Raw genomic sequence first — 11,836 nt, forward strand, 5'->3', positions numbered from 1 at the left:
TCACCCTCCCACCCCACCCAACTCTGAGGATCAGGCACCCTCAGACAAAGCCAGTCGCTTTTTTTTTTAGGCACATGACAAACTGGATAACGCGTCCTTGTACAGGAGGAAACGTCTTGGCCGCTGTCTGATAAACAGCAGCCGTGCACTCCTTTAGCCACGATTAAAATTAACCATCGTGACAATTTGCCAGAGGATGTGGCTTTTACTACTGGCCATTTTTTAAATTGAGAGGACTTTCTCCTCCTAAATGTGTGTGTGCGCACGCATGTACCTATTCCGACTCAGAGAAGAATTATTCAGGAAAGCCACACGAGACTCTCTGCTGCATGGGAACAAGATTATTTCTCCCCACTGACGGTGGCTCCCTCAGCGCAGCTCTCGGAGCCCCCGTCTCGGTGCAGCACCCAGAGGGGGGTAGGTAACACCAACTTCAGCCCAGCCTGGGGGCAAGAGCTGCCCAGGGTGGAAAAAAGGGATGCCCCAGGGTGGGGCAACAACATTTTGGACCTCGAGTGGCCACCCAGCAAGGCGAGCGGGAGGCGGCCGCGGACCACGTGCTGCCAGGGGGAAAGGGAAACGCTGAGTCAGAGAGCCCAGAACTGGCCTGTGCTCTGGTGTCTTTGGCAGCACTTGTGCCCCTGTGTCAGTGAAAACCAATTTATATGTAACTGGATGGAGTTAATGTTCAGCCAGGAACTTTATATAATGGTTAAACGTTATATCTAGTTCAGAAAACATTGGCTGAGAGATGAACAGCGCATGCTAGGATCTTGGCAGCAACATTCTCTTTACTCCTCAACCACAAAAACATCTCCAGAGATGGATGGAGCTCGGGTCTACCTCGTGACAGGAGGATGTGGCTTCATTGGGGAGAAGATCGTAGAGCTCCTGTCTCAACAAGACTACATCAGCGAAGTCAGAGTCTTTGATTCAGTAGCAAGAGAAGAAGTAGAAAAATTCAGCACAGGTAAGAAAAGGGCATCAGCTTCTAGGCAGGCGCCCCAACCCTCCTTTTCACGCCAGCTGGTGTTATGGTGGAGATGCCACAGCTACAGGCTTGGGCTAGGAACCTGGATTAAACAGGCCGCACAAAGAGGAACTTGCATCTCAGAGATGTTTGTCAGCATAGGAGTAAATCAAAAAGATCCACAGCATGTAACCTCAGGAGCTATCACAGGGAGGATCTGAGTCCCAGCTGGGGATCAGCCTAAGGAGCAACAGGCACACCAAGTAGCTCACGTGGGAACTCCAATAACCCACTTGCTTCTGCCCAACCAGTCTAAGAGCAAAGGGACAAAACACTCTCCTGAACTGCTCCAACCAGTCACCAATTCTCAGTAAAATAACAAAATTCCCTGATAATTGAAGCAAGCTCAGCGTCTGCTGCAGCTACTGTGAAACAAATCACTCAAATAATAGAGAAACCTATAGCAGCCTGGCTGTGCTGCGCATTGAAAAGGAAGATGCGAGCCCCGGTAAACAGGCTTAGAGATGTTAAATTAATCCATTTGATCACATTCTGTGAGCCGCCTTCTGATGTTTCACCAGGGCTGATTGCAGAGAGATATGCTGGGGAAAAGCAACCTGCTTTACTGGCTTAGGGACTACCCACCCCAAACAAGCCAGTGCCGCGCAGGGCGCTCTGTGTGGTTAGAGGTGGGCTGGGTCCCCTCTGACTGCCCAGAGCTGCACTTTGCTTCGAACGGGACAGCAAAACCTGTACGGGAGACGCTCTCTGCTAGGAGATGCTGAGAGGGAGGAGACACGCTGAAAGCAGGCCGAGAGTCCCAGGAGAATGTCACAATGAGAAGCCCCCTCTGCACAGAGCTGGTTTCCCCAGGCCGTAGGTGGCTGAGGAGGAGAGGGGAAAGGCGACAGGAAAAAACCACTTTGGAATGGATTAAGGAGGAATTTCTTATGAGACATTTTAACCTGTTACATTTTTTCCCCTTCCCTTCCACAGCATTTGCAGTTTAAATAAAGGTCTGTGCAATGTCCTGAGAGCTCACTCAGGGTTATCCCCAGCAAGCTCTAAACACCTTCTGTCTTAAGGAAATGATCCGGCACAGCTCCACTCACTCCCACGTTCTGGAGCAAGTCCTGTATCCAGCTGTGGCTCTGGGCCCGTTCCCTGCCCCTGGGTGCACGCTGGAGGTGGGCAGTGACGGTCACGGTTATTCTGACCCAGCTGGGGCAACCTGGCAAGTGTTGGGCTGAGTGGTACCTGACAGACCTGCCCTCTCGGTGCTCGGAGGCAGGGATGCACCTTCCCCGGTGGGAGGCACCGAGGTGGCGCAGTCGTTGGTTGGCGTGAGCTCCAGCTCGCCCTGCGGAGAAGAAAGGTTTCCTGGCAGGATCTCCTCCTGCAGGAAGGCAGGGATGCTGATCCGTATTTCCCCCATCTATGGTTATATCATTTCTCCCCAGCCACCACTCGTGTGACAGTGATGAAGGGAGATGTTCGGGACTACGAGCTGCTCCTCGCTGCCACGCGGGGCGTGCACGTGGTTATTCACACGGCTGCCGTTGTGGACTACAGAAACACCGTGCCCTTTCGGGAAATGAGAGCGGTCAACGTCGAGGGTGAGCTCCTTAAAACAAGCAATTAAATACAGCCTTCAATTTACAGGCTTTGCTGTAGACACACGAGATGCTACGACAAACACCTCCTCCCTGATTTCGCGCGCCCTTGTCCCCTGAATTGCACACTCGCCGCTCTGCTATGAGATGAGAAAGGTTCCTGAGGACCTTTCCTTTCCAGTGGGGTGTTTCTGCCTTTGCCCCCCTGCCCTTGCTCAGGACAGGCCATGCTGCTCCTCTCCACTGCTAAAGCTTCGTCTTGGAATGTCAAATCTGGACCCAGTTTTTATTCAGTGACTCTGGTCAAGGATGTAGCTTCCACTAATAGAACCGAGTTGATCCAGAACACGCCTATCGGGTAAGAAACAGTTTGGCATGTGACAGGGACACCCATTAAAAGTTACCCCCTGTTCTAGACAGCTCATAGCGTCCGCACAGATTCCCGGGACATAAAGCCCTGCACCACAGAGCAGTGCAGGACTATCCCAGTGGAACTGCAGCCGCGCCATCGGGAAGTGATGCTATTTTAATTACAGTCAGAGTTCAGAACTATTACCTGTCTACAAGTCACGCACAACTGAACTCTACAGCATTTTCTTCCTATTACCAAAAACCGATTTCATGTCTGGTGAGTATCTGCTTAAAGAAAATTTGTTCATAAATCTAGGAAATAAGCACAGGCTATAAAAATAATGAAATCCCTATTACAGCAGCAATTCCAGTGGCACCTCAGGCTGTTTGCTACTAAAATAGTTGTTAACCACAAGGAAGGAATTTTATATATTTTATATGTGTATATCTCAAACTCGATTACTGCTTAGGGCTCTTACTCTTTGCTGAGGCATTCAAGGGCAACTTTTAAATCCCATCCTTCTTTTCATCGTTGTAGTTGTTTTCAGACCCAGATAGTTTTAAGAGCCCGTCTCGTGCGTGTGTACAGAGAGCGGCCGGAGCTCGAGGGGTCCTGCAGCCCTTAACGGCTTTGGGAGATCTTCCCCTTCGCTGCCTGTTTGCTAGGAGCCGGGTCCTTCATGGCAGCGACCAGTGGGAAACTCCCCTACCCAGCAAACCGCACCTCCTGCCGATTTTTGTGACGTTCCCAGACAACCACACACACACAGAGTTTATCCCAGGGTGACCGGGTGCCTCTTTGAGGAGCACAGTTCATACAAACTCTGCGTTTCTGCCTCCCCTTGGATGGCTTCACACAGACCTCCCTAAAACGAGGCAGCTGCCCTCGCTGGGAATTGAACCAAAAGATTAGTTTTAAGTTTTCTATTAAAATCAGAGCATGTTAAAGAATAAAAATGAACCGTTTGATATGTGCTGTAGACTGGATGGGGTAAAAAGCCAAGGTCAGGACAGGTCAGGTGCACAACCCTCTAGCTGCTCCTCCGCACGGCTCAGGCCACAGAAATTCACCCAATTACTGCCCCGAGCCCAGCAATTTGTGGCTAAATTGGCCGGTGCCTTTCCAAAAGACTTTGCCCAGAACGAAGAACTGCAGGTTTCTGGGCTATCTGTCAAGCCATAACAGTGCTGAGGAGCATTAGTGTGGCTGTGGTTAATTACCAGTTCTGGCAAAAATCTACATCGCCTGCTTTGATTTTCTCCTGTTTCAACCACCGGCTGCTGAATCCTGTTTCAGGTTTTTTGACTAGATTGAAGAACCCTCTTCCACAAGAATTATTTTTTCCATCTAGTCACTTAAAGAGTTTTTAATCTGCTTTTTGTTGAGCTGAATGGATTTTAACTTGGCTGCTCCCAGCCGTGTCTCTCAACAGGGATTCTCAGTTAACTTTACATAGTGTGATAGGCACGTGGAAAAGTAAATTGATTCTTTCCACCAGGTCTTCATACTGATTCCTGCCCTCTGGAATGATCCCAAGCTCAGAATTTCCTCAATAATTTCAGATTATGCCCTTAACAACAAAGAGACCAGAGAAATCGCCAGCCCTCCCAGGCAGCAAAGCTCAGAGGCAGAGCCTGATGAGCCAGGTAGAAATAGGATGGAGATTTCCAGAAACCAGCCCTATGAGCAGCTTCCTTTCAGCTCTGTTTATCAGATTTGAAGGCCCTCGGTACGCAGCTGGGGTTGTGCTGCTGTTACTGAGGTTCTCATAGAATCAGCTTGAATCAAAGCCATGATGAATGCAAAAGCCATCCCTGGAAGAGCCATAAATAATTCAAACCCACCCCACCCCTCAAACCCAAGCAGGACTTCTACAGAGGGATAGATACACCTACCACAGGAACTGCAGCCTTGACCTGTGGCTTTACATCTTTTCAGCCATAAAGGAGATGGATCTGTTCCAAGTCAGGATCCTAAGCCTGGTTATCTCTTTGATTTGCAGAGCAGCAATCAAGATGAGGTGGTTAATGTTTGTCCTTCCCGACTTGCCCCACAGGTACCGAGAACGTGTTAAGGGCTTGCTGCGCCCTGAGCGTCCCCTGTGTTGTCTACACGAGCTCCATTGCTGCGGTGGGACCCAACACATCGCACGAACCCATGTTCAGGTGAGGCTAAGCAACTCGCCTCCATCTCTCTGGATTTCTGGTTAAACACCAATGAGACTGCAACCAGATGGAGATTTTTGCTGTGGCTACAAAGGAGAAAATACGTGTTCCCCTTCCTGTTTACTCCTCACCTCTTTCTTTGCTCCTTTTCACCTTCAGGAACCACACCTCTTCCCAAACTCCCTTTTACGTGCTTGAGAATTGACACAGACAGAGCTGGATTAGTCTCTGGACAGGGCGATGGGTGCAGGGATAATGCTCACACCTCAGCATCCAGCAACAGTAGAAAATGCCTCTGTCAGTCTCAATCCCTCCGAGACAGCCACTGCCGAGATACCTTCTGACAATGCTGCTCCAGTCTTATTAGCGTTTAGTTATCTGTGATCGTTTTGAAAAGCAAGAGCATTATGCTGAGCTCTTTGTTACTACCAAGCTTCAAAAGGGGTGGGGGAAGCAGCCCAGGAGCGGCAGGCGGCTTTGCCTCTTTGTGGAGCTGCTGCTTTCTAAAAGCTTTGCAAGGTGAAAAATAAATTTGGATTCAAAAAAGAAAGCAATTAAAACTAGAACTTCCAGATAACCCCCCTAATTGTCTCGGGCCCTCTGCTGGGATTGCAACAAACCGCACACAATCCATCTTTTGTCTTGCTTGTTTTCTGGTTTGTCCCTTGCTCATCACCTGCAAACACAAGTCAGGGGAGGGGGGTTTGGGGAAGGCTGCATCTCTGATGCTCCTCATGTATTTCTGTTGCTGTAGCACAAGGTGGCCCTAAGCTCAGCCGGGATCTCTGACACACGAGATACAGGGTGCCAAACAGGCAAGAGAAAGGCAACAGCATCATCCATGTGTACAGAGGGAGATTCGAGCACAGAAAAGAGCAAGCAAGATGCCCAAGATGTCAAATGTGGAGACAGAGTCAGAGCTCATGCTCCTGAGGCCAGTGTTTGACAAAAAGTTTTGCTGAATGAACTTGTCACAAGCCACTTAACCCTCCCGGGGGGTGCATCTAAGCCCCATCTGCAAGAGAAGCATTATAGTTCTTTATTGCCCTGTGTGGGTACCAGTGCCCCGTTCCTGGCAGAGCCCCAGGTGAATTTCTCTAAGAGAGTAAAATATAGAGTGAATTGATTTAAAAATGTGAAAAAGTCTCCTGCAGCACACAGAGGGAGAGAGAGGCTGTCCTTGCCAGTTGTGGCAGCAGAGGAGCAAAGGACACGTGGTCTTTATGGATGATCCTTCCCAATGCTTCAAACAAGGCTTTGTTGACTACCCAGCTTCTTCAGAGCCCACTAAATATGCTTAATCCAATCTTGCAATGGACTAACAGTGATCTAGAACCACTGGGGACAAACACCAGCACCCTGGTGGGGAACAGAGCTGCTTTCTTGGTTCTCCTTGGAATTATTTCAGTGTCCGTGAGGCCAGCTGCATCTTCTATCCCATGGGCTTTCCTCCTTGCAGCTGTAAGTAAGGAGGCTGAGGAGCAGGTTATCTTTCATAGTGCCAACCAAGTGTCTCCAGCCTGGCTGCGAGTCCCTCTTGCCCTTAATCACAGGTCTGCTTCTTTGCTCTTTCCCTCGAGCATAATTTGCTGGAGGAGACGAAGGAATAACCCCAGCACTAACCTGCTGATCACATATATTCCAGGAGACCACTAGCAGCTCTATCACATCACCGGCAAACGCCTCCCAGATCTAATCAACTCTGTGAGAAAATTAAGCAGCGGCTTCTCCTTTTAGTTTATAGCTCACGAGAGGCTTTTCTCTACCTCTAATAAAATAATGAACTAGGATTGCTCTCGTTTTCCTGCTCCCCACTTTCTCGTGCTCTTTACACCTTGTTCAGCCACTCCTGAATTACTTAAAAAGGAAACTCCACGGCTAATTTGCCTGCCAGAATATCGCATCCTTCAGTCACACCATTAGACAAAACCAAATCCTCCTCTCGGAACTCAAACTTTCACAGAACTGCCTGGCATTTCTCACGCCTTTCTTCCCCCAAACTACAGCAAGGACCTCAGAATCATTTAACTCACTGCCAGTGGAAAGTTCCTGGAGAGCAGAGATTGTGGAGTAAATCGCACTGTGACAAATGTCTCTGAGCCCTGTGCTCTCCGTGGGCTCTCACCATCGCTCACAATCTGTTTCAGAGGCAACGAGGACACCGAATACAGCGGGGAGGTAGAGCTGCCTTATGGGAAGACAAAGGCCATGGCAGAGAAACTTGTACTTGAAGCCAACGGAAAAGAGGTACAAAAGTTGATGGTAGCACAGTTTTGCAGCACAGGATGGGTGGAAGGGGAGAGCTGGTTAGAAAGACCCAAAGACTCATACCTAAGTGTGCATCCAACTGCTGCCTTGACTCGATGCACGAGCCACATTGCCCAAAGCTCACCAAAACCCAATATTCCCACATTATCAGAAAGCTGGCAAACTTTTCCAAGATCAAAGGGTGCTGCTCGTTGAGCCTGTGCTTTAGCTCCACCAGGAGGAGCGTCACTTTAGAAAGAGCCTAAGAAACCGATCTCACCTAGTTCATACTGCATTGAGGTGTCACTTTTAGATGTGCCCCAGTGATTTAAGAACCCAAGATAGCTGACCAGCCCTTTTAGACTCCCAGCACAGTCAGCAGGCAGCTGAGCTCTTGTAGGAAATAGAATCACCAGGTTGGAAGAGACCCACCGGATCATCAAGTCCAACCATTCCTATCACAAAATAAAGCAGAACATAAATTTAAGACTTTTGTCCTAAGCCACAGCCCAGCGCATCTCTCTCTGCCAGTCACAGTGTGAGGCCAGCTAGCTTGGCTGCATCCCCTGGTACCTCGCTTTGGTTGTTGCAAATACTTATTTATACATCGCAACTGCAGAAGGGGAAGATTTCCTCTCTGGATCCATCACTCGCTAACATCCCTACCGATTTTACAGCTGAGCAACGGCGGCAAGCTCACCACCTGCATCATCCGTGCAAACACGGTGTATGGGGAGAAAGCAGCGGTTCTTCAAGAGCTGTATTTGGTTGCCAAAGCCAGAAATGGTGTGTTGGACTATCTAGAGCCCGAAGACACGGAGCGTAACTACACATACGTGGGTGAGTGAATGATCGATCCGCTTGCTACCAGGCTAGTTTAGTCACAGGGCATTTTACACATTTTCCTCCCAAGACAGAGAGGTGAATACAGTGAATAAGCACAAATATTTTTATACCCACAAAACTTAGACTGGCTAAAAGAATTTTTAAAAGTTGGTCACATTACACTGTTTTTCCTCAGAAGGTTTTTCTTTTTTTGCTTTCCCTCAACATAAGGAAAATGTTCAGAAAAGAGAAAAGAAAAAAGTCAGCAGAAAAAAAGGACAGAGATCTAATCTTTGTTTTTCTGGGTTAAGGCTTCTAAGAGGGAGAAATAGAAGTTTAGGCAATATTTTTATAATGATTTTGGTTAGAAAAGACAATTCCTTCTTCATTAGGAGAAATTAAACTAAGAGTGCTTGCACAAAGGCTGCTCTACAGAACCGACTTAAGCAAGCACAAGAATCTACTCGCAGAGCCTGTAGGAAGGGTTTGTTGTGGTACTGGATGCATTTTGGGGGGGTAGAACTCCCCATTAAATCACACAGGGCAGCACACTTATATGTCTTTTTCCAAAAGTGCAGATAACAGTTTGAAAATGCTGTTAGGGAGGAATCAAGCCTAGATAAATCAAGGTACTCCTTCAAAGGCTCGAAGCAGAGCCAGGAATAAAACCCCCGAGCCCTGCCTCCCATTCATCCTGCTCTCGCTACAAAGCGCTGCCCTTTCACTTCACATGAACCACTATCACAAGGCACGTTAATTGTCCAGCTCAAAGGGGACACCAAAGGTTTAAAGGATCTTGGAGGTCTGGATTAACTACTCAGTCTCTCTACAGTACAGCTGAGTAACACCATGAGCGCTTTCCCTGCTTCTCAGCCCCAAGGCCACCAGGTCCCATTGTACTCACTCACGCCTACAGTAAACAGGAAAACGTAGCTCCTTCTGAACACCTGCTTCTCTCTCCCTCTTGTTTTTTTTCCAGGGAACGTTGCATGGATGCATGTACTTGCAGCAAGGAACCTGCAGCTGAAACCAGAGTTACTCGCTGGGCAAGTGTACTACTGCTACGACGACACTCCAACGCGGAGAGGTTCTGTGATCAGGCACCAGCTGCTCTCTGCTGCGGACCCCGCGGTACGGCTGGGCTCACACATCCCTTACTGGAAGATGTGGTTAATGATACAATTCTACAGGGTAATCAAGATTGTTTTGTACCCTTTCTGGAAGCTACAGCCTTTCCTAAACTTGCCTGTACTGAACGTGATAGTCACCACCTTCTCCTACGAGACAGACAAAGCCTCCAGGCACTTTGGGTACAAACCCCTCTTCACCTGGCAAGAGAGCAAGCGCAGAACTGCACAGTGGCTGAAAGCAGCTGCAGGGACCCCCGAACCCCCGCACGGAAAGAAGAACTAAGCAGTGCGAGAGAGAGGGTGTCACGTCAACAAGTTTCATCTGAACTTCACAACATGCACAGGTCTTAGGCAGAAATATTGCAAACACCAAGGAATCCTGGTACTCTCGGGCTGCGGGGACCAGCCCCTGCCATGCCAACAACTCAGCTGTTTTTAGCGTCACATGAAACACCAGGCTGCATTTAAAGCATCCTCCTGCAGGTCCACGCACACGGATGCAGGCGTGCTGGGCTCAGCCTTCCCTCGGTGCCACCACTGGGGGTTTCACTGGTGGGAACAGGAGTGAGGGGGCGTAGCAGAAACCACTTTGATAAAATGAATGAACTGGTTTTGTTCCACAGCCTGGTGAGCCCCACCTCTCTCCACACCAGCAAACGGGCGTCTCCCTCGCCATGGTCATTAACACTTTTACATAACCAACAAATTTGGGGGAAACTACTGCAACCTGCTCACAGACAGTTCGAGAAGGTGACGTCAGTTATCAGTTCCTTTTGTTTTTTTTCCTTCTACCATTTGTGCTGGGAGGTTTCTAAGAAAGGGAATCACAAGATTGCTGGGGTTTTGATTTCATTAAATATTCTCTGTGCGGTTTTCTGCCGTTATTCCAAGATGAGAGCTGGCTAAGAATCTGACACAGACACACGCCCCCCATTTCTCGAGCCCCCCCCCCCCATGACCAGGTTGACCTCGACAGGTTTAATGCTCCAGAATCCTTGGTTTTCTCTTGCCAAAGAGGAGCCACTGGGTGGAGCTGCAAGTCTGTGAACAGGTACCTTCCCCTCAGGAGTCTTGCAAGGCTTGTGCTTTAGGTGGTTTTTCAGGGGCTGTTGGATGCTCTGGGCGGGTCTGGCCATCCAGGTTTGTCCCCACTCTGTGGCACTGGGAGTTCTACACTTCCCTTGGCTGGCTGCAGTCATTATTGTACCTTCACGTAAGCAAGTAATCAAAGAGACTGAGGAAATTAGTTTTCCGCTCAGAACTCATTAGGAAAGAATAAAAGTTTGCTTTCTATTTTTAAAAATAGAACTAAGTGTGGCACTCTGACCTTTGAGAAAGCTCGTCTGAGTGCAAGAGCTCACGCTTCCAGTCCCATTCGGAGCCTTGCTCCGTTCCTTTGTGGGATGTGGAGCTGCTGAAGGTATCAGATGGGACGGTTGTCAAGACTCAAAGCTATCCTGGAGATCAATGCTTTATAAGCTTGCCTGCTCCCACAAACCTCGCTGGGAACCTCATCACGCTTTTGTTCCTGTCCTGTTCATCATCACCTAGGATTCTGATGCTTATCAGGATGCAGATGACATGCAGGATAAGGAGCAGGGATTGCTAAAGCTAGCTGAGTGCAGGCTTTTTCTAGAGGATCTCAATTAGTTGGCTGCTTAGGGTTTTTTTATACCTCCCAAGCTTTGCGAAAAGCAAACAGAGGATTCCCTTCCCCTGCTGATGGTAGAATTGGGGGGGAAAGTTAGACAGCAAAGGCTCTGTGCTGTTTTCCAAAAGGATGAGTAAGCTTCCTTTGGCTGCCCTGCATTCTGTCTCCTCCAAGCCAAGGCTGCTGCAGACTTCCTGCTAGATCCTCGATTCTATCAGATTAGAGCTTGTTTTCTCCTGGCAGTGCTTTAGTTCTTTCTCCTGCACTCGTTGCCATTGGCTTTGCTTTGCAGGATCTCAGCCCTGTTATGTAACAGTGGCAGCAAAAAAAGGGAAAAGAAAAATATTTCAGATCTGTTTCTGCTTCTGGAGAGGAGCCTTTGTGCACAATTACTCATCCCAGAGCTTCAGCAGGTATAACTACTTCCCCCAGGGGCTCCATTATATAATTGGATTTCAGCCATACAAATTAAATCCTATCTTACCCCTTAGTTAAGCCAGGCAGTAAGTATTTAATGCTAATATCCCTGACAACTATTGCAGGGAGCAGCAGAGCCGAAGCACGGAGCAGACAGACGCATTCTGTGCTGGCGGAGCAGGGAGGGCGAGCGAGGAGCCCACAGACACACCTGCTGTACGGCAAACACGGCAAAACCTCCCCAGCACGAGCTGCAGCGTCTGCTGGAGTCGTCGTCCGAGCTGGAACAGGGTTCTCCCCTCATTTTCCAACCCGTGTTCCCACATCAGCTCAGAGCACTCACCCCCCAACAAGCACACACTTCAAAGAGCCGCACGCCTAACCCTGCTGGAGTTTCTACGGAAGCCTCTGTTCTTGTGCAATGTCTGAAGGAAGCAAATTTAGTAATATTAAAACTCAAGCCAAA

General features: G+C 48.8%; 1 protein-coding gene across 1 annotated transcript; it reads left to right on the top strand.

Annotated features, from left to right (window-relative positions):
* The first annotated feature begins 752 nt into the window (after nt 1–752).
* On the top strand, nt 753–9,674 carry LOC138729645 (3 beta-hydroxysteroid dehydrogenase type 7-like). Its single transcript, XM_069874038.1, has 6 exons — nt 753–970; nt 2,431–2,586; nt 4,992–5,100; nt 7,248–7,347; nt 8,025–8,187; nt 9,152–9,674. Exons 1-6 carry the CDS (start codon nt 763–765, stop codon nt 9,583–9,585), a joined length of 1,170 nt encoding a protein of 389 aa, XP_069730139.1. The 5' UTR covers nt 753–762; the 3' UTR covers nt 9,586–9,674.
* The last annotated feature ends 2,162 nt before the right edge of the window (nt 9,675–11,836 follow it).

Source organism: Phaenicophaeus curvirostris, chromosome 21, assembly GCF_032191515.1.
Source record: "Phaenicophaeus curvirostris isolate KB17595 chromosome 21, BPBGC_Pcur_1.0, whole genome shotgun sequence".
Lineage (NCBI taxonomy): Eukaryota > Metazoa > Chordata > Aves > Cuculiformes > Cuculidae > Phaenicophaeus > Phaenicophaeus curvirostris.

Excerpts from the sequence above, each read along its gene's own strand:
- LOC138729645 (XM_069874038.1), top strand. The coding sequence starts at position 763 with ATGCTAGGATCTTGGCAGCAACATTCTCTTTACTCCTCAACCACAAAA. Across the intron at positions 5,101-7,247 it reads TCGCACGAACCCATGTTCAG|AGGCAACGAGGACACCGAAT; the intron begins GTGAGGCTAAGC and ends AATCTGTTTCAG. Across the intron at positions 7,348-8,024 it reads TTGAAGCCAACGGAAAAGAG|CTGAGCAACGGCGGCAAGCT; the intron begins GTACAAAAGTTG and ends CCGATTTTACAG.